The following is a 26,999-nucleotide window of genomic DNA, read 5'->3' as shown; positions in this document are numbered from 1 at the left end:
GGAGGTCCAAAAAGGGTCATTGGCATCACGTACCTCTCCGGTCCCCTGTGGAGACCACCTCTCCCCGACCCAACTCACGGAGTTTGCCCAGTTGCAGGCCGAGTTTTCGGATGTGTTCTCGCCCCTGCCCGGTCGCACTAACCTCACAGAACACCACATAGAGACGCCCCCGGGGGTGGTAGTGCGTAGCTGTCCTTATAGATTACCCGAACACAAAAAAAGGTGGTTCGGGAAGAACTTCAGGCCATGCTCGAAATGGGCATCGTCGAGGAGTCCCACAGTGACTGGAGCAGCCCGGTGGTCTTGGTTCCCAAGGCCGACGGCTCGGTCCGGTTCTGTGTGGACTATAGAAAAGTCAACGCGGTGTCTAAAGTCGACTCGTACCCAATGCCTCGTATTGATGAGCTGCTCGATCGACTAGGCACGGCTTGCTTTTACTCGACACTGGATTTGACGAAGGGATATTGGCAGATCCCCTTGACTCCATTATCCCGGGAAAAAACGGCCTTTTCCACACCGTTCGGCTTACACCAGTTCGTCACACTTCCATTTGGGCTGTTTGGGGCGCCCACTACGTTTCAGCGGCTGATGGACCGGGTCCTCCGGCCCCACGCCACCTATGCGGCCGCTTACCTAGACGATATCATCATCATTTATAGTAATGATTGGCAGCGGCACCTACAACACCTGAGGGCCGTCCTTAGGTCGCTGAAGCAGGCGGGACTCACTGCCAACCCGAAGAAGTGTGCGATTGGGCAGGTGGAAGTACGGTATCTGGGCTTCCACTTGGGCAACGGGCAGGTGTGTCCCCAAATTAATAAGACAGCAGCGATTGCGGTCTGCCCGAGGCCCAAAACCAAAAAGGGGGTGAGACAGTTCCTGGAGCTGGCTGGCTACTATCGTAGGTTCATACCTAATTATTCGGACGTCACCAGCCCGCTGACTGACCTCACTAAAAAGGGGGCGCCAGATCCGGTCCAGTGGACGGAGCAGTGCCAGCAGGCTTTCTCTGAGGTAAAGGCTGCACTGTGTGGGGGGCCACTTTTACACTCCCCTGACTTCTCTCTCCCTTTTTTGTTGCAGACCGATGCGTCGGACAGAGGGCTGGGGGCCGTTTTGTCCCAGCAGGTGGAGGGGGAGGACCGCCCAGTCCTATACATCAGCCGGAAGCTGTCAGTGCATGAGGGGCGCTACAGCACAATTGAGAAGGAGTGCCTGGCGATCAAGTGGGCGGTCCTCGCCCTCCGTTACTACCTGCTGGGGTGCTCTTTCACCCTCTGTTCGGACCACGCTCCCCTCCAGTGTCTCCACCGCATGAAGGATGCCAACGCGCGGATCACCCGTTGGTATCTGGCACTCCAACCCTTCAACTTCAAGGTGGTCCACAGGCCGGGGGCGCACATGGTCGTGGCAGACTTCCTCTCCCGTCAAGGGGGGGGGGGGGGGAGTCGGCTGCGGGCCGGACGGGCGCCCGGCCTGAGTCAGGTGGTGGGGGTATGTGGCAGCGGGGGCGTGGTCAAGTGCCGGTCTGTGACAGGAGGGTGGAGCCAGGGAAGGTGAGTGGCAGAATCGCTACACCTGACTGTAATTAACCTGTGTTTGTGTGTGTTCCCAGTAACCGCTCCCTATTTAAGGAGGCAGAGAGAGAGGAGAGGGAGCGCAACCCGGGACCAGACGAAGAGTGTGTGTGTGTGTGTGTGTGTGTGTATATGGGATTACGTCGACTGAAAAGTTGTGAAAATAAAAGAGCCTTATCTGCCTCAAAGCATTGTCCTGCCGTCCTCTGTGCTCCACCCACACTCGATACGCGCTACACCACGCTATATGTTTTGTAAATGCATTCAGTCGGTAAACAGGAAGTCGATGTGCGACAGGCCTGAAAACGGTATACACGGTACAGAACCCCAAGCTGAAGTTTGGTACAAGTACCAAGTGGCTATTATTTGTGGTTGCTGAGAAAAAGGGTGTTCTAGACAGATGGAGATACAGAGATACAGACAGACAGACAGAGGTAAACCAGTATACCCCCCCTCCTTTGGAGTGGGGGTATAAAAATGAAAAAGTACAGTGTCATATGATATACAGTATGCCATTTGCAATTAAATATAAAGATATCATAAATACAGTATCTTGCTTGATTTGTACTACATTATACTTTGAGCTTATAGTTGAAAAAGTTTTACAACCCCGATTCCAAAAAAGTTGGGACAAAGTACAAATTGTAAATAAAAACGGAATGCAATGATGTGGAAGTTTCAAAATTCCATATTTTATTCAGAATAGAACATAGATGACATATCAAATGTTTAAACTGAGAAAATGTATCATTTAAAGAGAAAAATTAGGTGATTTTAAGTTTCATGACAACAACACATCTCAAAATAGTTGGGACAAGGCCATGTTTACCACTGTGAGACATCCCCTTTTCTCTTTACAACAGTCTGTAAACGTCTGGGGACTGAGGAGACAAGTTGCTCAAGTTTAGGGATAGGAATGTTCACCCATTCTTGTCTAATGTCGGATTCTAGTTGCTCAACTGTCTTAGGTCTTTTTTTGTCGTATCTTCCGTTTTATGATGCGCCAAATGTTTTCTATGGGTGAAAGATCTGGACTGCAGGCTGGCCAGTTCAGTACCCGGACCCTTCTTCTACGCAGCCATGATGCTGTAATTGATGCACTATGTGGTTTGGCATTGTCATGTTGGAAAATACAAGGTCTTCCCTGAAAGAGACGTCGTCTGGACGGGAGCATATGTTGCTCTAGAACCTGGATATACCTTTCAGCATTGATGGTGTCTTTCCAGATGTGTAAGCTGCCCATGCCACACGCACTAATGCAACCCCATACCATCAGAGATGCAGGCTTCTGAGCTGAGCGCTGATAACAACTTGGGTCGTCCTTCTCCTCTTTAGTCCGAATGACACGGCGTCCCTGATTTCCATAAAGAACTTCAAATTTTGATTCGTCTGACCACAGAACAGTTTTCCACTTTGCCCCAGTCCATTTTAAATGAGCCTTGGCCCAGAGAAGACGTCTGCGCTTCTGGATCATGTTTAGATACGGCTTCTTCTTTGAACTATAGAGTTTTAGTTGGCAACGGTGGATGGCACGGTGAATTGTGTTCACAGATAATGTTCTCTGGAAATATTCCTGAGCCCATTTTGTGATTTCCAATACAGAAGCATGCCTGTATGTGATGCAGTGCCGTCTAAGGGCCCGAAGATCACGGGCACCCAGTATGGTTTTCTGGCCTTGACCCTTACGCACAGAGATTCTTCCAGATTCTCTGAATCTTTTGATGATATTATGCACTGTAGATGATGATGATATGTTCAAACTCTTTGCAATTTTACACTGTCAAACTTGCTCCACTATTTGTCGGCACAGGATTAGGGGGATTGGTGATCCTCTTCCCATCTTTACTTCTGAGAGCCGCTGCCACTCCAAGATGCTCTTTTTATACCCAGTCATGTTAATGACCTATTGCCAATTGACCTAATGAGTTGCAATTTGGTCCTCCAGCTGTTCCTTTTTTGTACCTTTAACTTTTCCAGCCTCTTATTGCCCCTGTCCCAACTTTTTTGAGATGTGTTGCTGTCATGAAATTTCAAATGAGCCAATATTTGGCATGAAATTTCAAAATGTCTCACTTTCGACATTTGATATGTTGTCTATGTTCTATTGTGAATACAATATCAGTTTTTGAGATTTGTAAATTATTCCATTCCATTTTTATTTACAATTTGTACTTTGTCCCAACTTTTTTGGAATCGGGGTTGTAATTAGTTTTGAGATGTTCCTGATGTATGAAGAGTACAAAACACAAGGAAGTATCATTCCAGTACACTACAACCCTGCTATAACAAATTATTTTACTACGAACTTTTGCATATAACAAACTTAGTTCATGTCCCCCACCTTTAATAATAATGAGTTGGCGTCTTCAAAAAAAAAAATCACTGAGCCATGTGCTTCTCTTCCCCCCAGAGATAAACAACCAGAGTGCCAGTGATGCAGTAGCTCACACGGCCGTACCATAAGAAACCAGACACGTTTATAATTAGCTAAGTTGTTCTTCATGAGTACAATTAGGAGAATTTGATCTTCCAAACAAAACAATCAGAATCAAAATCCATTGAAAACTCAGGGAGGAGGAGGAGCGATTTTTATGAATTGTGGACAGATGGATGACGGACGCCACGTGATGGCAATACAGCCGGTGAGCTAATAAGTAATCAAGTCTGCAGTCAAGTTAAATACATGTTAATGCCATAGGCTATTTGTTGTCAATCACTAACAATTATCGAAACCGGAGATCACTGACTTCAAACAGGGATATGATTTGGGGCTGGTGAAATTATCTGAAAATTTTAGCCGGGGGGCTGGGGGCCGCAGGCCCCCAGCTGGTCCAGGGCAGCGGCCTGGTGGGGGGACAAGGGGGGAAGCCCCCCGAAGCTCCTGGGTTCTGGGGTTTTCTGACTTAAAAATTGTACTAAAATGGCAAGCAAACACAAGAAAAAACTTGTCATGATTAACAAATTCAAGCCAATATAATGGTCAACATGCAACTCTGACACACACACGCTCGCTCGCTCACTCTCACGCGCGCGCACACACACACTCGCTCACTCACACACTCTCTCACTCACACACTCTCTCACTCACACACACACTCTCACTCACTCACTCTCTCGCTCACACACACACACACCCCAAAGAACCAGCGCGAGCAGGGCCCGCTAGCCCCGCGCCTTGTGACGTAATTCGCCCCGAGGCGAGCCGCGGTTTTTCTCCAACCATTCCCAGCGGAACTTTTTTTTTTTCACTATTCTGTCGATTTCTTTAACTCGATTTGCATCTTTAGGCTCGATCACGGAGGCTGCCATCTTTCAACTCTTCTTCTTCTTCTTCTTCTTTTAATTGGCGGTTGGCAAACAACTTTTTGGAAGCATTACCGCCACCTACCGAAATGGAGTGTGAGTCTGGGTGTAAACTATCTCTACTATAAACAAAATAATAATTAAATAAAAATATATATATTATTATAATAATAAAGAAAATTAAAAAAAAAGTAAAGAAAGAGTGAAAGAAATGAAAGAGAGAATCCATTATATTCTTCTAATCAGTCCAGTGACTTCCATAAAGTGAAATAAATGCTTAAAGCACTTCTCGCTTGAGTTCCTCTGCAAAATTGCTTTTACATTAAAAGGCACACTTTCTGACTGTAATCCAAGGATGAGGTGCTGCCTCTCCTGCTCAAACTTGACACAATGTTCAATTGCATGCTCCACAGTCTCAATAGAACCACATACACCACACTTTCCATCCACATGCTTTTTAAAGAGAAATAGAGTACTGTTCAGACCAGAATGCCCAAACCTCATTCTAGATATAATATCCTCCTCTTTGGTGGATCTTGCTGTTGGCCTTGCATGACCTACCACCCTTTGAATTGCATAATATTTCCTCCCAGTAGCTGCACCATTCCACTCACTCTGCCATAACTCTCTGGACTTTGACTTAATTAGTGACTGTAGGTATCATGCCGCCATCTTGTGTCAGAACTACAATTCCCAGGCAACTTCCGTGTGACCTACGTCACGCGTGGGCGGGATCACCTACGTCAGTCTGCCATGCACGCATAAATCCAAGCGGAAGCTCCACCATCTTGGTCTCTCACGTCTGGCTTCCGATGAATCTGGACGTATAAAGAGGCGCTCTCCACCCAGAAAGACGTCTTCTTTCTTGCAAGATCCATCACTCAGCGCGATTTTCTTTCTTACCCTTGGCAAAGGTAAACTCTAGAGTCGCGCGATCTTTAAACTCAACCTGAGTTACAACCGGTTTACTTGCATTAGAAGTGACGTCACGACTGCGGCCCAGGCAGTTAAAAGTTAAGAAGCGATTGAATCCTTTTTAACTCAAAAGCGCTGTGCATCTTATTCTGATCAGAGACTTTTCCTCACGAACGCTGAGGTTCGGACCAAGAATCCTCTGCTTTCACGGGAACCACCCAAGTGCTCCGCTGGACCCGAAAGTTTCTACGCCTCCATCACGAGCGGCTCACGTGCTCCCATGGCGAGGCCCGAAACTACACCGGCGAATAGTTCTTCATATCTTGCTAAAGGCAGGATTAAGTAAGATTTTGGCATTTGGGCATAATTAGGATAGTCTTAGGAATTTGCTTTTATTTGAAATAGTGTGAATTTAAACCCAGGTTTATCTGTTACACTGTTAGACACGCAGCGTGTTGATTTATTTTGGTTCTATGTTCTCTCAATTGTTTAATAGATAGGCTGCGCATGCTTCTCTCTTTTGTTCTTACTAACATTATAATTTCATTATTATACATCTTGATCTCAAGATTTCAGTGGATTCAGTATGGTTATGAGCTAGTGGGTTAGCTACAGCTTCCCTTTTGTCTGCTTAGCAACACAAAGCTAATCAAGGCCTACCATGTGCTCAGCAGGCCATCAGGCCTGATAAACCACACCTCAGCTAGAAATCCACAAGCTAGCTTTTAGTTAGCTACGGCTAATACCCTTGTCTTTAGCAACACGTGCTCAGTAGGCCTCACCAGGCCTAACAAACACACTTTAGCTAGGCCATAGGGCCTTTCACAAACCCATACTAGCAACACAAGGCTAAACACAGAGCTAATCCTTTGTTCTGTTTAGATAACATTCTTTTGTTTAGCTACCAACAAGCTAGGCCTCCACCACGTGTAGTTAGCTACACGAGGCTAAACACATGGTCAAGTCCTACACACACACACACACACACACACACACACACACCTCACTGCTTGTATATATTGATTTATTATTTTTATCTTTTTTATCTTTGTATAATAAATTCATTTATTAAACAAACTGTGTTTATTTGTGTGAACAATATCTGAAGTCCCCAATCTTCTCAAAGAATTCAAAAAGGGTGCATATGTTATGTAATATGGTAAGTGATCATAATAATTTGGAAATATACCATAATCTAGCTGTTTGGTAATTTATCCAGGATTAATGGTATGATTCATTGAACGATTCCTAAATGATTCACTAAACGATTCATTGAACGATTCACTAAATGATTCACTGAATGAGACTGATTCTATGGTATGATTCACTTCAAGTGAGTCAAAGTAAATGATTCAATGGGATTGATTCATTTTAATTATTAACCTTCAAAATTTAATGAGACTGATTTAACGAGATTGATATCACTTAATTTCAATAATTAACTGATTGCACCCACAGTGACTTTACCTCAGTCTTACTATAGGCAATTTCTAAGGTGACCTCAGGGGTCACACATGCTTTTTTGGCGTTCATGTCTGCCAACTCATTCCCTCTTATCCCAATATGTGCTGGGATCCATAAGAAAGTTACATCTGTACCTGAGTTTATAATTCCACTAACCAATTGTGCAATTTCCAACACTAAGTCTTGTCTGGACTCTGACATAGTATTCTGAATACTCATCAGCGCAGAAGCAGAATCTGAAGCAATAAGCACTCCACCCTTAGGACTATATCCCTCTATCCAGGATAATGCAGTGAGGATGGCTATTAGTTCTGCTGTGTGTACTGCAAGATCATTGGTTAACCTTTCTGTTTTGCAAAATTTGAGCTCTGGAACTACAAATGCAATGCCAACTTTACCGCCTGCAGACTTTGATGCATCAGTATAGACCCTAAGTTTGTCCTTGTACTGTACACTAATATGGCACTCGACCATATCTTTGCTGAAGTCTTCGCTCTTCTTCAACTCCAGAAGTACTAAATCTATTACTGGCTTCTTTAACAACCATGGCGGCACAACTGGATGTGAAACAGCTGGGCACAGAGCTAGCGCCTGCAAGCCCAACACCTCTACTTTTTGTGGAACCACCCACCCAAAGCTTTTACCTGGTTTATCTCTCTCCTGGCAATGTATTAACGTAGACTTACTAATATGATCATTTCTTTGCCCTCTGAGGTTAGCCCAATAGACCAAGGCCAGCTGGTCCCTCCTTATATATAGTGGCATTTCCCCCATCTCTACCTGTATAGCATTAACAGGAGTAGATTTCATGGCCCCACAACATAATCTTAATGCCTTATGCTGGATGACATCTAGTTTCCTCAACAGCGTCTTAGATGCAGATCTGTATGCCACACACCCGTAGTCAAATACGGATCTTATAAGGCTGACATATATAGTCCTCAAAGCTGACCTTTTGGCTCCCCAATCCACTCCACGCAGGCAGCGCATTACATTTAGTACCTTTTTACACTTGTCTAGCATGCTCTGTATATGCGCAGACCAGGTTAACCTCTTATCAAACCATAGGCCCAAGTATTTAAAACACTCAACTCTTTCTAACTCACATCCAAATAAGTTCAACTTCAACTCCATAGGAATATTTCTTCTGGTAAAAAAAACAGTTTTAGTTTTATCTATAGAAATTCTAAATCCCCACTGCAGAGCCCAGTTTTGGACCTTATCAATTGACTGCTGCATTTTGTGGACAATGAAATCAACATTTCTCCCCCTTTTCCACATAGCACCATCATCTGCAAACAAAGCAACATTAACTGATCCCTGCACTTCCTTAAAAACATCATTAATCATGATCAGGAACAATATCGGACTGATGATGCTTCCTTGAGGTGTGCCATTTTCCACTGTATGTTCACTGCTTAGCTCTTCATTAATTTTGACCATGATTCTTCTACCTGTTAGGAAGTCTCTAACCCACTGAAACATTCTACCCATTATGCCCATCTGTCTCAGTTTAATTAGAAGTCCCTCTCTCCAGACCATATCATATGCTTTTTCTACGTCAAAAAACACTGCCTTCACTGTTTCCTTGTTAACCTGAGCTTTCCTTATAGAATCTTCTAAGGCCACCATAGGATCCATAGTACCCCTTCCCTGCCTAAATCCACTCTGGTAGCTGTGCAGAATATTTTGCGTTTCTAACCAGTAGACCATTCTGTCATTCACCATTCTCTCCATTATTTTACCCAACTGCGATGTCAGCGCTATGGGTCTATAGTTTGTTGGAATCTTTGGATCTTTCCCAGGCTTCCTTATTGGGATTATTACTGCCTGTTTCCATTCAGTTGGAATGACTCCTTCCACCCATACCTTATTAATTAAACCCAGCACCACCTCCTTCCCTTTATCTGTCAGCTTCTCCAACATAATATAGCAAATCCCATCTCTTCCAGGGGTAGACCTTCCCACTTTCTTTATTGCCCTATTAAATTCACTCAAATCAAAGAGCATATTTAAAACATTCTCATCGCCCATTTCCTCTTCTAAAACATGCCTGTATTTTCCTATTGTCATTTCTCTTCCCCTTGCTTCAGCAGGAGTGAGGTTTCCTGAGCTATGTACCTTTACAAGTGCCTTAGCAATGGCTTCTGCCTTGCCCTTACTACTTATAATAGCTCTGCCTTCTTCCATCATTACTGGATACTCAAAGTGTCTCCTATTACCTCTCATTTTTTTAATCATTCCCCATACTCTTTCTAATGGGGTAGTTCTATCCAAAGTGTCACAAAATGCTTTCCAATATTCCCTTTTTGTTTTTTTAATTGTAAACCTCACTATCGCTTGACTCTGTTTGTACTTAATCAGATTCTCAAAATTCAAACTTTTCCTTAAAACTCTAAATGCTTTATTACGCTCTTTAATAGCCTTCCTACACTCCTTGGACCACCAAGGCACTATTCTTCCTTTACTACCTGGCTCAGATTTAGGGATAGCAATCTCAGCTGCCCTTATAACACTGTTGGTAACAGCCCAGCACATGCTTTCAATGCTATCATTGGACCCAATATGCATTAGATTGCCCTCACTTAACTCTGAGTAGCTTTCCCAGTCCGCTTCCCCTAGAATCCATTTCCCTTTTCTCACCACCAACTCTCTAACTAGCTCTATCTCAAGCTGAACTACTACAGGAAAGTGATCGCTGCCCAATGTGTTGTTTAGTACCTGCCAACTGCACCTGGTGGCTAAAGGTTGAGACACTATTGTGAGATCGATGGCTGAGCCAGTTCCTTTTGTCACATCTATTCGTGTGTATGAACCATCATTTAAACAAACAAGCCCCTTCTCATCTAAAAACTCTTCCACAATACTTCCATTTACATCATCTTTATCCCCCCACAGTGTGCTGTGTGCATTAAAATCCCCACACCATATAACCTTTTCACCCAGCCCCTCCCAGATCACCTCTAACTGTTCCATCTCAATTAGTTTACATGGATTGTAGAAGTTAACTATACTCACACTACCTTCCTTAGTCCATACTTCAACACATAAAACCTCCAGCTCGCCCCCTTTCTTTAGTTCTCTAAATTGCATTCCACTCTTTACACAGATGACGCAACCGCCACCACCAGAACCCCCCACCCTGTCTCTCCTAATGCACGTATACCCTTTGATTGCAAAGTCTAATGAGCTCTTTAGCCAGGATTCCTGAATACAGATAACATCTGGTTCATCACGTAGCTCTTGAACAAACCCTTTGAATTCCTGCCCATTAGCTATAAGACTTCTTGCATTCCATTGCAGGACCACTAAGCTAGACTTATTAATACTGGTGGAGAAGATGTTGACTCTGGGGACTCGCTCAGCCTACTCAGGTCAGAACTTATCTTTTCAGGGGACAACTCGGGTACATTCAGGAACTTCCCTGCAGCCTTGGATATTATCTTAATTTTCTCGGACTTAGATTTTACCCCCTCTGAACAATTTATCACATATGCTATGAACAGCACTAGCCACTCTGAGCTAACCATCACCTCACTCTGCTTTTGTCCCTTGTTAATATTTCCATGCTCCCTTTTATCCTTGTCCACCTCCTTCACAGCTTCAGCGTAGGACAAATTTTTTGTAGCTCTGATCTGTTGTACACTCGCGGCCCTTTTCCTCACTGGGCAACCCCCATAAGCGGCTGTGTGATCCCCACCACAGTTACAGCATTTCCTCGCTACCCCCTCACCACACTGTCCATATTCATGGCTCCCCCCACATTTTCCACATCTCTGACTCCCTTTACAAACAGCAGCTACATGGCCATAGCGCTGGCATTTAAAGCACCTAATCGGGGGAGGAATGTATTCCCTCACACTAAAGCTCATATAACCGATCATCACTCGCTCCGGAAGGCGTTGCTCTTTAAACCCCAATAGCAGGGATGTACTTTCAACTATTTCTCCATTTCGCTTAGCCACCAGTCTCTTGACAGTTACCACTGTTCCTCCTTTAATATTCTTTTTAATTTCCTCCAAGTTTTCACCAAGCGGCACTCCTGAGATCTTTCAACTCTTTGTTTGAAGCGAGCTTACGTACAGCTATCTAACAAGCGCGTTCATTGGTTGTTACAGAGCGATGAGCCAATCACGTACCTCGTTTCATCTCATTGACGTAATTACGTAATTTACGCAATTACGTCATTGAGATGAAACGAGGTACGTGATTGGCTCATCGCTCTGTAACAACCAATGAACGCGCTTGTTAGATAGCTGTACGTAAGCTCGCTTCAAACAAAGAGTTGAAAGATGGCAGCCTCCGTGATCGAGGCGTAAAGATGCAAATCCGAGGCTGCCATCTTTCAAACAAAGTCGGAACGAATAGGATACGAATGTGGATGAGGGAAAAATCGGAAAAAAATTTTCTTCAAGTTTTGAGGTGAAAAAAGCGGAATTCTGCGAATTCGCGGAAAAATCACATCCCTGCTTCAAAAGAGCCCTTAAAAGGACTTTATTTTATGAGCTAAAAACAGTTTTACCCGAGTCTTTATAAGTATTGTTCTGACCGTTGCCAGGATGCGCGCGCAGCCTGGACACACAAACAATGGCGCTGCCCATAGACCGGCAGTATGAGCTGTCAGATTATGCAAAACAATTGTCGTTACAAGATCGAGAATGCTACATAAATAAGTTAACTCTAACAAGTGGACATCGCCTACCGGATCCGTATTTAATTAAAGAGTGGACGGATGACGTTAGTAAGTTTTACTCTGATACCTGAAGGCAGTCATACTATTTACAAAAAAATGTCAAACTCAAAAAAAAAAAAAAACTATTTACAAAAGTAGCCTGCCATCAACATTCTGGTTACAGCGAGACTACAACTTGATTAACAATGGGACATTCATATTCATTTTGTTTTAATCAAATTATGCCAGTGATGTGATGGCAATGTGGCTTTAGCTACAACAGCAAATACCAACACTAAACAGCAATTTGCAGGAGGTAATGGCATGAAAGGAATGATGGTGTAAAGAGTGCAGCTAAGAGAAATCAGAGTTGCGTAAAAAGCGAGAGGCAAAGACCAGAAATGAAACTGAATGGGGCGGGAGCTAGGTTAGAGCAGTCAACGTAAGTTGGCATTTAGAATGAGGGCACACAATTTTACCTTTCCATCCTTGCTTTAAAATTGTGATTTTCGGCATACACAAATAATGATGGCACAAAATCTGGACTGCTTGAGTCAAGCGAGACCTCTCCTACAAACAAAATTGCATGCAAAGCTAAGTTAACATGCTAACAATATTCATTACATTGTGTAACTATGACCCAGCTAATCAGACAAACGTTACCAAAGTATTTTGCTACATCAATAAACGAAGACTAGAAAGAATAAAAAAAGAAAGATTTAATAAATAGCCTGATCTTACCTGTGATGAAGTGGGCGCTGCAAACCCATGCATTTTTGATAGTGCTTTCATCCCAGTCTACACGTTTGATGGCTTGTAGCCATAGACGTCGGCGATTTTTTTGGAATGGGTGAGATCCTGCTGGAATTCTGTACATTTTAACCCCATCACTGCTACGATTCTGACACCCGACCACACAACAACTAGGCATTTCTTCCAAATATTTCTTCTCGTCACTACCGTCGCTGAGTCTTTTTTGGGTCCAGGCTGTGCGCGCAATTTCCTCTTACGTATGAATGACGTTTACTGCGAAGGGGTCTATAGATGGATGGAATCGCTGGGAGAGTTTTATTTAAAAACACGCAAGCAAACAGATCCAATTCACTGATCAAATATCAGAGTTGAGAAACGGGGAATGGTCAAGTGAGGCATGGATGGGATATCAAAGGCAGAGATAAAGGGCAAAATACAAAACCAGAATATTAGCACAGTGGTACAAAAGGCTTGGTAATGTGAGACAAGCTACAGCATGTATACTTTACAAAGTCTGTGTGTATTGAGAGTCGTTATAAGCATGTGCTGTGATTGCACTCTAATCCGGAACAGGTGCATGGTAATTAGTCCTAATGGTGCTGTGTGCATGTACATGAGTAGCAGTTTGGTGCACTGCTGCACACATACAGACATGACCCCATTGAAGACAAGCTTCATATTCTGGAGCGTCTGAAGTGTGATGAGAAAGCAATGAATTAGTCTAAAGATTACGGTATCCCGAAAAATTCAATTTCAACTTTTAAAGAAAAAGAGAAAGACCTCCGAGACTTCATTCATAACTGCAATCAACGTGATGGGCTGAAAAGAAAGAAGATGCAGCAAGCAAATGACGGCGAGCGTGACTTATTTCCTTTACTTCGTAAATATGTAAGTGAATTAAGAGTAAATATAAATTAAACACACTCGGTTTTGTTTGATATAAGAGTGAGTGTTTGGTGTGAGAAGTGGCTCCATTTCAGTATTACAAACTTTTTGGTTTAATGAACTATTTGGATGTCCCTAAGGAGTTCATTATCACGGAGTTGAAGTGTATTTGACACCGTATTTGGCTTGAGGACTTTCTCAGACGTTGCTGCTATTGGTAGCATTATACATCCCTCCCGGCTCCAATAACAACAGGAGTGAAGCACTGAATGAACTCTATCAGCACATCAGTGAGCAGCAGACAGCCCACCCAGATGCCTTCCTCATCCTGGCTGGGGATTTCAATCATGCAAACCCCAAGAGCGTGTTTCCAAAACTCTATGGACATATCAACTTTCCCACATGTGGAAACAATACTCTGGACAATGTTTACACCATGCATAATGACGCCTGCAAAGCCCTACCCCTCCCCCACCTTGGGGCCTCAGATTACTCCACTGTTATGCTAATGCCAGCATACAGGCCACTGGTTAAAGTCACCAAACCAGCTACAAAGCAGGTACATGTGTGGCCAGAGGGGTCCTCAGAGTCACTTCAGGACTGTTTTTCCACCACTGACTGGAGCATGTTCAGACAGGCGGCCACCTACAACAACATCACAGGTCTACAGGAGTACACGGAGACCGTCACTGCCTATCAGAAGCCATGGCTGACAGGGGAAGTCCACAGGCTCCTGTGGGCTCGGAACGCTGCCTTCAGAGCTGGGGACGAGGTGGGCCTGAGGACAGCTAGGGCCAACCTGTCACGAGGCATCATGGTGGCTAAGAGAGTGTATTCCAGGTACATTGCTGACTATTTCAATGACAGCAGAGACACCAGGAACCTGTGGCGGGGGATTCAGACCATCACAGACTACAAGCCCTCGCTGCAGACCTGTGACAACTCCACGTCTCTGCTGAATCAGTTGAACGACTTCTTCGCTCGCTTTGAGGCAGACAACAGCACCACGGCACAGAAGACCCCACCACCTCCTGGCGACCAGGTGTTGACGCTGTCCCCAAACAGCGTGAGGAGAGCTCTCAGGACGACAAATGCATGAAAAGCCCCGGGTCCTGATAACATTCCTGGTCGTGTCCTGAGAGACTGTGCCGAGGAGCTCACAGATGTCTTTACAGACATCTTCAACATCTCGTTGAGCCAGGCTGTTGTCCCCACATGCCTCAAAGCCACCACCATCATCCCGGTCCCGAAGAAGCCGTCTCCCTCCTGCTTCAATGACTACCGCTCTGTCGCACTCACTCCCATCCTCATGAAGTGCTTCAGGTGGCGAGTCATGCGGCATATCAAGTCTGCCCTCCCCCCCGCCCTGGACCCTTTCCAGTTTGCATATCAGTCCAACCGTTCGACCAATGACGCCATCTCCACTGCCCTCCACTCAGCCCTCACCCACCTGGAGACAAAAGACTCATATGTCAGAATGCTATTCATAGACTTTAGCTCAGCATTCAACACAATCATTCCTCAGCAGCTCATTCATAAACTGGACCAGCTGGGACTCAACACCTCCCTGTGCAACTGGCTGCTGGACTTCCTGACGGGGAGACCACAGGCTGTACGGGTCGGCAGCAACTCCTCCAGCACCATCACATTGAACACGGGGGCTCCCCAAGGATGTGTGCTGAGGCCCCTCCATTTCACTCTGCTGACCCACGACTGCACACCAACATCCAGCTCCAATCTCTTCATTAAGTTTGCAGACGACACGACTGTGGTGGGTCTCATCAACAATAGCGATGAGACAATCTACAGGAGTGAGGTGAGCCACTTGGCCATGTGGTGCAAGGACGACAATCTCCGCCTGAACATGGAGAAGACGAAGGAGATTGTTGTGAACTTCAGGAGAGCACACACCCAGCGTGCTCCACTATCTATTGACGGTGCTGCAGTGGAGAGGGTGAGCAGCACCAAGTTTCTGGGTGTGCACATCTCTAAAGACCTGTCCTGGAGCAACAACACCGCATCACTGGCCAAAAAAGCCCAACAGCGTCTGTACTTCCTCCGCAAACTGAGGAGAGCAAGAGTCCCGGCCCCCATCATGCACACATTCTACAGAGGCACCATCAAGAACATCCTGACCAGCTGCATCACTGTGTGGTATGGCACCTGCACCGTGTCCTGCTGCAAGACTCTGCAGCGCATCGTGAGAGCAGCTGAGAGGATCATTGGTGTCTCTTTCCCTTCTCTAATGGATATTTATAACTCCCGCCTCACCCGCAAAGCCATCAGGATTGCAGGTGACCCCACCCACCCATCTCACAGCCTCTTCAGTCTGCTGCCGTTGGGGAGGAAACTGCGGAGTCTCCAGGCCAAAACCAACAGGCTCAAGAACAGTTTCTTTCACCAGGCGGTCAGGAGGCTCAACTCCCTCCCTGTTCTGCCACTCCTCCCCCCTCTGGCTTCTGCCACAGATTCTGCTCGCACACACCCCTGCCCCCCCTTCAGCATCTGACATGTCACCCTCACAGTCCCCCCCCAACACACACACACACACACACACACACACACACACACACACACACACACTCTCTCAATGTTCATTAACACACTGAACTCAGGGACTGCATATTTCACTTTACCTCGCTCATTTGCACTATTCTGGACTACCTCACCTTAACAGCCATTAGTTTATTGTTTATACTGCTTATTTCATGTTTACCTGCTATACCTCAAGTGCCCTTGTCTGTTTATTTGCACCAATTTACGTGTGTGTGTGCGCGCGAGTGTTTAGTCTATGTCTAGTTCTTATCTAGAGTGTTTATACTGTTTATATCATTTGTTTGAGTGTTTAGTCTGTCTAGTTCCTTTCTAGAGTGTTTATACTGTTTATATTGTTTGTTTTTTCATTTATTCTATTTTTATTTATTGCATTGCATGTTTGCACCGTGGGTCAGAGAGGACTGAAATTTCATCTCTGCTGTATGTCGAGCATGTATAGCATATTTGACAATAAAGTTGATTTGACTTGAGTTGCTAAGCATTTGGAGTTTGACTTTCAACATTCAACATTAAAAACTTTCTTCCACCTGTAATTTGAACATCCTGATTTTATGGTAATTTTGAGCTCATCTGGATGAGCTTATGCGATCATGCGTTGTTCATCCGTTGTTGTCCATCATTGTCTGTCCACAATTTACAAAAAGCGCTACTCCTCCTGCTGGATTGATCAGATTTCTATCAAACTCACACACAATGTTTTCCAGGTGGGTGTGCATAAAAGTTGTCAAGATGGTGGTGCCATCTGTCATATTTACGATTTTTTGGGTGTCTGAAATTTTTGGGTGACTCGTCAGATTAAACATTACTCTTCGTAAACTGCTGGGACATTTTCACTGAAACTCACCCAGAAGACTCTAAAGACATATTCCAACAAGATTTTTTCACCAGGTGGCGCCACCTGCCATTGATGAGGCTACACAGGGGTCATATGCAGTTTCACAAAAACCGCTACTCCTCCTACAGGATTGATCAGATTTTGATCAAACTCATATGGAATGTTCCCCAGGTTGATATGTGTAAAAGTTCTCAAGACGGTGGCGCCACCTGTTATATTTATGATTTTATGGGCGTTTGAAAAATTTGGGTGACTCGTCACTCGCACCAAACACTACTGTTCATAAGCTGCTGGGACGTTTTCACTAAAACTCACCCAGAAGACTCTAAAGACATATTCCAACAAGAATTGTTCACCAGGTGGCGCTACCTGTCATGGATGCGGCTACACAGGGGTCATATGCAATTTCACAAAAATCACTCCTCCTCCTACAGGATTGATCAGATTTGAAACTCATACTCAACAACAGTGGCCGGTATGAGCTCCAGCCTCATTGAGGCAATTTTTGAAGCAATGCCACAATGTATAATACTTTCATAGCATCTCATTCCTTTAAGAATGATTAGACTTTAATATCCCTTTATTATATGCCTGAATTCTTTCTTTAACTAAGTATTTACGATCTTGTAAATGTAAAATGTATGATGTTTGTCTTTGTAAATATTTACCACTAGAATTTTCTGGTGCTTTATTCGATCTAGTGTGTGAGCTCTGGGATCCTTCTGGGTTCAGGGAATCAGAAGATAGCAGCCATAGCCAACCTGGTCTCTTACTACTGTATCGGACTTCCTTTGGGAATATTACTCATGTTTGCTGCCAAGCTGAGGATTCTCGGTAATCATATTTCCATCCTACGCTACGATGTTCTCCCAGGTTCTCTTTCCAATCCCAAAAGAAGTATCATGTTAATTAAAATGAGTTCAGATCAGATATTAAAAAGAATTCTAAACCAGTGCTTCACATGTTTGTCAAAGTCGTACTTCCTGAAGAAACTTTTTGTTTTTGTTTTCCTCGACTTCTCAGGTCTGACACTTAGTCTCTTGGTCTGCGTCGTCATCCAAGCTTGCTTTTTCATCACTGTCATCTTTAAACTCGATTGGCAAAAACTGACAGTGAAGGTAAGGCTCTAATGCACGGAGCTGAAGAGATAAAGCGGTATAGACTGTTGACTGTAATGCTGGAGCTCCATTTATCACTGTTATCCTTCATGCCCAGCAGCTTTATTCTGATATAGAGCTCAAACTTGCCATTAGCTGCTTTCTATGCTTTACCTTCAGGCCCAGAGACATGCTGGAAAAACTGGGAAAGTGGACTGTGTAGGACAGGAGACACATCTTGGCGTCCCAATCATGGACAACATGATTCCTGAAGGACCAGATACCCGTGAGCAAATACCTGCTGGAGGAACTTCGGTGAGACGCTCCTGATCATTTACACTCCAATAATAATAAGAAGAAGACATGGTCATCACTATCCTCTGCCACAAGCATTTTTTGAAGACCTCTGAACACTTATGACCTTATACGACCATTGCTTTAATATTGACTTATGATGTTGTAAGCGCTGTGACACATTCATAAAACGCTACCCAGCTTTTTTCAGTAGTATGAGCACGCAAAGTTTCATTGATGTAGCTTATATAGTTTCTGAGAAAACTTGTCCAGATTGAAACGGACGGATGGATGGACAGACTCCATTCCTATATCCCCCTTTGCACTTCGTGGCAGAGGATTATTATCTCATCTCATCTCATCATCTCTAGCCGCTTTATCCTTCTACAGGGTCGCAGGCAAGCTGGAGCCTATCCCAGCTGACTATGGGCGAAAGGCGGGGTACACCCTGGACAAGTCGCCAGGTCATCACAGGGCTGACACATAGACACAGACAACCATTCACACTCACATTCACACCTACGGTCAATTTAGAGTCACCAGTTAACCTAACCTGCATGTCTTTGGACTGTGGAGGAAACCGGAGCACCCGGAGGAAACCCACGCGGACATGGGGAGAACATGCAAACTCCACACAGAAAGGCCCTCGCCGGCCCCGGGGCTCGAACGCAGGACCTTCTTGCTGTGAGGCGACAGCACTAACCACTACACCACCGTGCCGCCGGGACTATTATTATTATTATTATTATTATTATTATTATTATTATTATTATTACATGAAGCAGAGGAAGAGGAGAATGTTATTCTTAAGCTCCTTTCAGGGTATATCAGGATACTGACACTGTACACAGATATCACACAAGTCATAAAAAGCATTTAATAATATTCAGAAAATGAAAATAAAGGACAAATAAGACAGACAGTAAACAGATAAGAAAATTAAGAAGTAAAAGGTACAATAAGGTGACACCAAGAGTCTGAGACCATCATGAAAATCTGCTTTTTTTCTTTTTTTTTTTTTTTTAGAATTTTATAAATTAAAAAATAAATTATCAATATCTTGCATATTCAATATTCAGCACTATTTCTAGGTCATTATTTAAATTTAAGCAATTTTTTTAAAAAACTGATTTTTTTTCTCAAGTCGTTTCTCTTCCACTGAAGCACATGTTCAGATGAGACTCTAATAGATTTGATCCAACATGGATCATTAGGTTTTACACAAACTTAGAGTCCATACAGAGCTCAACTGTGTTCTGTCATTAAAGCAAAAGCAGGATGTTCCTAAATAATAAGAAATTGAATGATACTTGAATAACAAGACCATCAATAATAGCGTAGCTCACTCTGACCCAAATCTGGGTAGAAGTTATATGCACCCTAGGACCCCTACCTTCATGCCAGAAAGAATCAAAATCGGTGAAGAATTGAGGGAGAAGAAGTGATTTGTGTGGAAACTGCTCGTTAGGGATTGATTAATTACTCCATATCTTCATTATTAATTGCAATTATGCAAATTTGGGTAGAAGCTATATGCACCCCAGGCAGACCTACCTTCCTGCCAAAAAGAATAAAAATCAGTGAAGAATTGAGAGAGAAGAAGTGATTTTCGTGAAATGTGAACGATGCCGGACAGACACCAGATGATGGCATAAACTCATTGCCCATCAGCCGAATGAGATAATAATGGAGGCACAGGCTTGGAAATGCAAAGGAGAGTGTTGCATACAGTGGTGTTTGAAAGTTTGTGGACCCTTTACCGGAAATGTTTAGTTGCAGTTATTGCTGCACAAGGGGGTCACACCAGATACTGAAAGCAAAGGTTAACATACTTTTGCCACTCACAGATATATAATATTGGATCATTTTCCTCAATAAATAAATGACCAAGTATAATATTTTTGTCTCATTTGTTTAACTGGGTTCTCTTTATCTACTTTTCAGACTTGTATGAAAATCTGATGATGTTTTAGGTCATATTTATGCAGAAATATAGAAAATTCTAAAGGGTTCACAAACTTTCAAGCACTCCTGGCGTTTTGGGTTCATCTCTACCCATCCATCCATTATCTGTAACCACTTATATTGTGCAGGGTTGCGGGCGAGCTGGAGCCCATCCCAGCTGACTATGGGTGAGAGGCGGGGTACACCCTGAACAAGTCACCAGATCATCGCAGGGCTGACACATAGAGACAAACAACCATTCACACCTACAGTCAATTATGAGCCACCAATTAGCCTAACCTGCATGTCTTTGGACTGTGGGGGAAACCGAAACACCCGGAGGAAACCCACGCAGACACAGGGAGAACATGCAAACTCCACATAGAAAGGCCCCCGTCGGCCACTGGGCTTGAACCCAGAACCTTCTTGCAGTGAGGTGACAGTGCTAACCACTACACTATCGTGGCGCCTCATCTCTATCCAAAAGCTCTATTTCCTATGATGTGGTGTGGTGTTTTAGAGCTGTAGACAACACTGACATTGCCAAATCCAAGACAAGTCCAAGACCTGGACTAGCTGAGATCGACTCAAGACTGAGTTTTAAGGCTTTTAATTAAGGTCAAGTCAAGATCAAGTCCAAATAAAAGCAAAGCAGAGTCAAGACTGAGGTTTACTTTAGCCAAACTAATAGATTTAATGATATGTGACCACGACAAGACAAAACAAACATCGTTTTTATAATTCTTGGTCAAGACCAAGACCACACTCTCAGAAAACAAAGTACATTGTTGGATTTTTAGCAGTACAGCGGCTTGTCCTGGGGCAGTACCCTCTAAAGTACTTATTTGTGCTATTTATATACTGATTGAGAACATATATGTACCTTTTTGACCCTATAAATGTCCACATAGTTACCTTGAAGCCCAATAATGAGCCCTAGGGTGTACATCAGTGTAGACTGGACCTTGGGGGACAGAAATGGACTCCTACTGTACCCCAATTTTTTACAGTGCATATTTAGAGAAACCACCACCAAAGACTGAGTCAAATCCAAATCAATACAGAAAATGAATCAAGACCATACTTGAATCTTACAGCCCCAGCACAGAGATTGGAAGAAGAACAGAGAGCATAACTGACATCAATGACTGTTCTTTAAAGTTTAATAGTTTGACAGGTGGGGTGGCACGGTGGTGCAGTGGTTAGCACTGTCACCTCACAACAAGAAGGTTCTGGGTTTGAGTCCAGCGGTGACAGGGGCCTTTCTTTGTGGAGTTTGCATGTTCTCCCCGTGTCTGTGTGGGTTTCCTCCGGGTGCTCCGAAAGACATGCAGGTTAGGTTAAATGGTGGCTCTAAATTGACTGTAGGTGTGAATGTGAATGGTTGTTTGTCTCTGTGTCAGCCCTGTGATGACCTGGCGACTTGTCCAGGGTGTACCCTGCCTCTTGCCCATAGTCAGCTGAGATAGGCTCCAGCTTGCCTGCCACCCTGTACAGGATAAGTGGTTATGGATAATGAACGGATGGAGTTTGAGAGGGAAAAATTAAACACTGAACGCTACTGCAGTTTCTGTCTTGCTATTATTTTGCAAAGCCAAAACATTATAACTGATCCATTTCCTTCATTCTCCTTTAGGTATCCTCAGTAAACATTTGCTTTAAACCAGTGAACACCAAAGAACTGACAAAGAGTGCGAATGCTCAGGATGAAGTGGAGGACCGTGAAGCAGGAGAAGTCCAACACAAAGCCCTGCTCTCGGTCCCACAGTTAGTGCTGAGGAGAGGATTGGCTGTCCTGGCTGCAGTTCTGCTGTTGGCCGCCAGTGTTGTGGTTCACCTCACATGCCCACTACCACAGCCATTTGTCCAATTTAAGAGCAACCTCACCACGGACTGGGGGAACCACACCAACCCTACTGCCTTCCCCAACTCTACAACTACTAACTACCCAACAGTGAGACCAATCTAAATCCCAATGCTTCAGATGCATGAGACACCAAAACAAGCAGTGTGCACAGGTATCGCTGTGGGATTAGTCCAGCTGCCAAACACCAAATTAGCATTGAACCACTTCCTAACCTCAACATTACTGTACAAATGCAGGTTAAGAAACTGTTCAGAGGAATGGATTAACCCTTAAACATGAATTGAAAGCATTTCACACTTCATTTTCATTCTTTTTTTTTGGGGGGGGGGAATAAATGCTTTATTTCAGTCAAGATTGCAGTGGATCCCATCCAAGATGGGATTATTTACACTGTGGGGCAATTTTGCATAGCAAGTCCACATACAGGCATGGTTTTTGAGGGTTGGGACCTATGTCTTGGGCAGAACATGTAAAAATCCACTCAGGATTGAACCAGGTACCCTGGAGTTGTTAGGCAGGACTGCTCCCTACTGCATCAGTGTGTTGCCCCAGTACAGTTTCATATGCTGTGAAACGATTGCAGATCTAATTTTATAGTATTAATGTAAAAGTTGGGTGGTGGAGTGGTTAGCACTGTTACCTCACAGCAAGAAAGGTCTGGGTTTGAGCCCCATGGCCGACTGGGGCCTTTCTGTTTGGAGTTTCTACATTCTCGTCGTGCCTGTGTGGGTTTCCTCTGGGAGCTCTGGTTTCCCCCACAGTCCAAAGACATGCAGTTCAATTAGCTACCCTAAATTGCCCATAGGTGTGTGAGTGAGTGTGAATGGCTGTCTGTCTCGCTGTGTTGGCCCTGTAATGGATTGGCGACCTGTCCAGGGTGAGCCCCGCCTCTTACCCGATGTCAGCCGGGATTGGCTCCAGCTTCCCCATGTACAGAAAATGAGTGAATGTAAAAGTTGCAAATTACACGTGAGGTTATGCTTGAGGTAGTTGTATTCTCATAGCGTGACACAGCTATATATGTGTGTGTTTGTAAATGTTTCCAATAAGACAGTCTCAAGTGTAATGCCACCGGATTATCATTGAAACTGTTTCCTTTATAGCCCATTTTTACATTATATTTTCATGAATGAGGGAGCATATGGATTTATTGTACTTTTTTATACAGGCAGGTTTTTTTTAAATGAAAACCCTGCACAATTGTACATGGACATACCTCATAATATTGTTTAATACTGACAGCAATAAAGATGTCATTTCAAAAAAGAAAAAGGTGTCAATTGTGCATCGGACAGCTTTAGCAAAATGGAAGAAGAAAATTCTGTCTCCTAGAGTTCAAAATTTAACAATGTAATAATTTCATATCTAAAGCAGTACAACATTTTGGTAAAAAGTTCCTTTTCCAGCTCACAAAAATGGCAGTAAACTCATTGAGTTATTCCATGAAATCGAGTCGTACATGAGCTGATAGCCAATGAGGCGCGTAGCACCGAGTTGGCTATAAGTCGTGTATGACGAGATTGAGTGGAATAACTGTTTTATTCTAAACACAATCGCTGGATTTTGAGAATGGAACATTTTTATTTTTTGCAAATTTGATAAAATCTTTATGCAAAACGTCCGACAAAATAATTTCCACTTAGAATGTAAACAAACCGGTGAAATGACAGGAGCAATTTGTGAAAAATGCAATAATAGCAATGCTTGAAGAATAAAATAAAACAGATATGTTCTTACAATCAAATACTTTTATTCCATATTTCTATACGCTCTGCCATTTTGTTTTTCTCTACTCACGGTATATAACCTAATAACCTAGTAGTAGAGTAGCCAATCAGAGTGCACGATTGCTCATATCCAGTGAATGTGGATAGAATAATTACAGTTGTCTAACAACCTTATAACTGCTTTTTTACAGTTCAGACAGAGGCCCTGCTTGGAATAATAATAATAATAATAATAATAATAATCTACAGTATGAAAACAGATCTGAAGGTACTGTACATTCCCAATGAGGAAACAGAATTTACAAATTGAATTGATTAATCAAAAATGTCATTACCAACAAAATTAAGAGGCAAAACTTAAAGCTCAAGTTCTATACCTATTTCAAATTTTTCAAGAAATTTTTTTTCTCTCAATTCAAAATGAGAATGAAACCTGTTTGTATTATTTCTAGTCGTCATGCTGGAGCTATGATGCATGAAACATCTTGAAATATGAAATATAAAGCTGATTGAACCATCACTAACATTAACAGTACTGATACCCTTCAGTTCTGATCTTGCGATCATCTTAGGAACACATGAACATGACTTTGGTTCGGATCTCATAAAGAGTATGGGCTCATGGCTTTTATCAAAACCCAGGTCTCCCCCCGAGTTCATAGCTCCTCCACCAGGCTGTGCTGTAATCAAAAAAGGCACACTGGATTGGTTTGTAATTCTAGTTACTTCCATAACAACATTTACTCTGTAATGTTATTTCTTTCCAAAACTGAACCAGCCACTTTATTAGGAACACCCATCCACAGGCATTTAGCAGACGCTCTTATCAACAAGGGGGTACATGACACACTACTCCTAGAGCAGAGAGAGGGTTAAAAATCTTGCTCAAGGACCCAACAGTGAAAGCTTGTCAGTGCTGGGGCTTGAACCCATGACCTTCAGATCAGTAACCCAGACCCTTAACCATCAAGGCATCAGTGCATGTTTGGTAGGATCAAATGAGAGGACAAACTCTTAACATTCCTACGCTGCCAAGAATAAAGTTGCAAAGAAAATTCAGATAGTTAGCCAGGCTACTCACTAAAGCTAGGAACGTCTGACTTCTGATGATGGAAAAAAACAAAGAAAATATCCCCTCAAATTTGGAATTCCGACTTGGAAATTTAGGAATGTCTCCCCAGCCCTAATTCGATGTGTCAACATGACCAACAGTAAATAAATAAATAAATAAATATCACTTCACTACGTTCAATGAATTTATAGCAGTATTTATATTTAATGTACAGGTCACCATTTTAGGGTGGCATGGTGGTGTAGTGGTTAGCGCTGTCGCCTCACAGCAAGAAGGTCTGGGTTCAAGCCGCGTGACTGGCGAGGATCTTTCTGTGCGGAGTTTGCATGTTCTCCACGTGGGTTTCCTCCAGGTGCTCCGGTTTCCCCCACAGTCCAAAGACGTGCAGGTTAGGTTAACTGGTGACTCTAAATTGACTGTAGGTGTGAATGGTTGTCTGTGTCTATGTGTCAGCCCTGTGATGACCTGGTGACTTGTCCAGGGTGTACCCTGCCTTTCGCCTGTAGTCAGCTGGGATAGGCTCCAGCTTGCCTGCGACCCTGTAGAACAGAATAAAGTGGCTAGATATAATGAGATGAGGTCACCATTTTGTTTTGAGTAAGTAAATGCATCAAACTCACGATTAAAATTTTTTCTTTCAAATTTGTAGCTCTGGGCAGCACGGTGGTGTAGTGGTTAGCGCTGTCGCCTCACAGCAAGAAGGTCCGGGTTTGAGCCCCGTGGCCGGTGAGGGCCTTTCTGTGCGGAGTTTGCACGTTCTCCCCGTGTCCGCGTGGGTTTCCTCTGGGTGCTCCGGTTTCCCCCACAGTCCAAAGACATGCAGGTTAGGTTAACTGGTGACTCTAAATTGACCGTAGGTGTGAATGTGAGTGTGAATGGTTGTCTGTGTCTATGTGTCAGCCCTGTGATGACCTGGCAACTTGTCCAGGGTGTACCCCGCCTTTCGCCCGTAGTCAGCTGGGATAGGCTCCAGCTCGCCTGCGACCCTGTAGAACAGGATAAAGCGGCTAGAGATAATGAGATGAGATGAGAAATTTGTAGCTCTCGGAAATGATTCAATGCCGAGTTCAGACTTTCCACTGCCGAGTTAAGTCAAACACAGCATAATGCAAAAGCCTACACGGTTAGAAATAGTGGTACAGTGGGAGTCCATTTCTGTCCCCCATGGTACAATCTACACTAATATACACCCCTTAGGGCTCGTTATTGGACCTCAAAGAAAGCATGTGTACCTTTTTAGGGCTAAAAAGGTACATACAGGTATATGTTCCCAAGCAGTATATAAAGTGTCCAAATAAATACCTTAGACCAGGGGTTCTCAACCTTTTCTGCTTTGAGGGCCACCTATTCATACTTATCATGAGTCGAGGCCCATTAAAAAGATCCTGTCATAGTCCGGTCCAGTCCATCCATGCCTTAGATTGTGGGACTTCCACACCGGCTCCAGGCTGGCTCCAGGAAACACTGCCTGTTTTCTGAGTCTGCTCTTGGGTCCTCACTTCACCTCAGCTCGCCACTCCTAACAGATCCCCAATTATTTTGACTCATCTATTCTATTAGAATCTAATAATCTATTGTAAAGTGGATTAATGGGATGCGACATCATTCCATGTTACAGATGGGAGCCTTGGAATTAAATACAATAAAAACAAACTTTTTAATTGTAGGTATTGCATTTAAAACTGTATGGATGTGACAGAAGCCAACATAAAACCATGCATGCAGGTCATTCTCAGTCCAAAGGGATTAATGATCCAAAAGTGGAGTCTGGTCTATTAACATAAGAACTTATTGCCATGTTTGTGTCCAGCAAACAAACAAATTATTAAAACCAAGAAGTACACTCAAAAGAAGCGGATATAGAAACCACTCAATGGGATTAGATCCTTACATGCTAACAAAGAAGGATTTTTCCTATGAGTTAGAAAATGATCCATCCGTTGAGTTCCCCAACACCTCAGTATTAAGACGTATGTCATTTATAACTTTAATCAGCGCTGTTTCAGTGCTATGATTGGCACGAAATCCTGACTGAAAG

At 43.6% G+C, this 26,999-nt stretch overlaps 1 protein-coding gene across 1 annotated transcript in view; it reads left to right on the top strand.

The window, feature by feature from the left end:
- Nucleotides 1–22,264, top strand: part of LOC132894816 (uncharacterized) — a 53,005-nt gene extending 30,741 nt beyond the window's left edge. Inside the window, exons 7-10 of the mRNA XM_060934929.1 lie at nt 17,662–17,794; nt 17,984–18,078; nt 18,238–18,372; nt 21,932–22,264. Coding sequence (XP_060790912.1) covers nt 17,662–17,794; nt 17,984–18,078; nt 18,238–18,372; nt 21,932–22,264 — 696 coding nt within the window. The remainder of the gene's footprint in view (nt 1–17,661; nt 17,795–17,983; nt 18,079–18,237; nt 18,373–21,931) is intronic.
- Nucleotides 22,265–26,999: the final 4,735 nt, after the last annotated feature.

Source organism: Neoarius graeffei, chromosome 12, assembly GCF_027579695.1.
Source record: "Neoarius graeffei isolate fNeoGra1 chromosome 12, fNeoGra1.pri, whole genome shotgun sequence".
Classification (NCBI taxonomy): Eukaryota; Metazoa; Chordata; class Actinopteri; order Siluriformes; family Ariidae; genus Neoarius; species Neoarius graeffei.
Note: the sequence above shows the minus strand (reverse complement) of the source record. Positions and strands in the feature narration are given on the sequence as shown.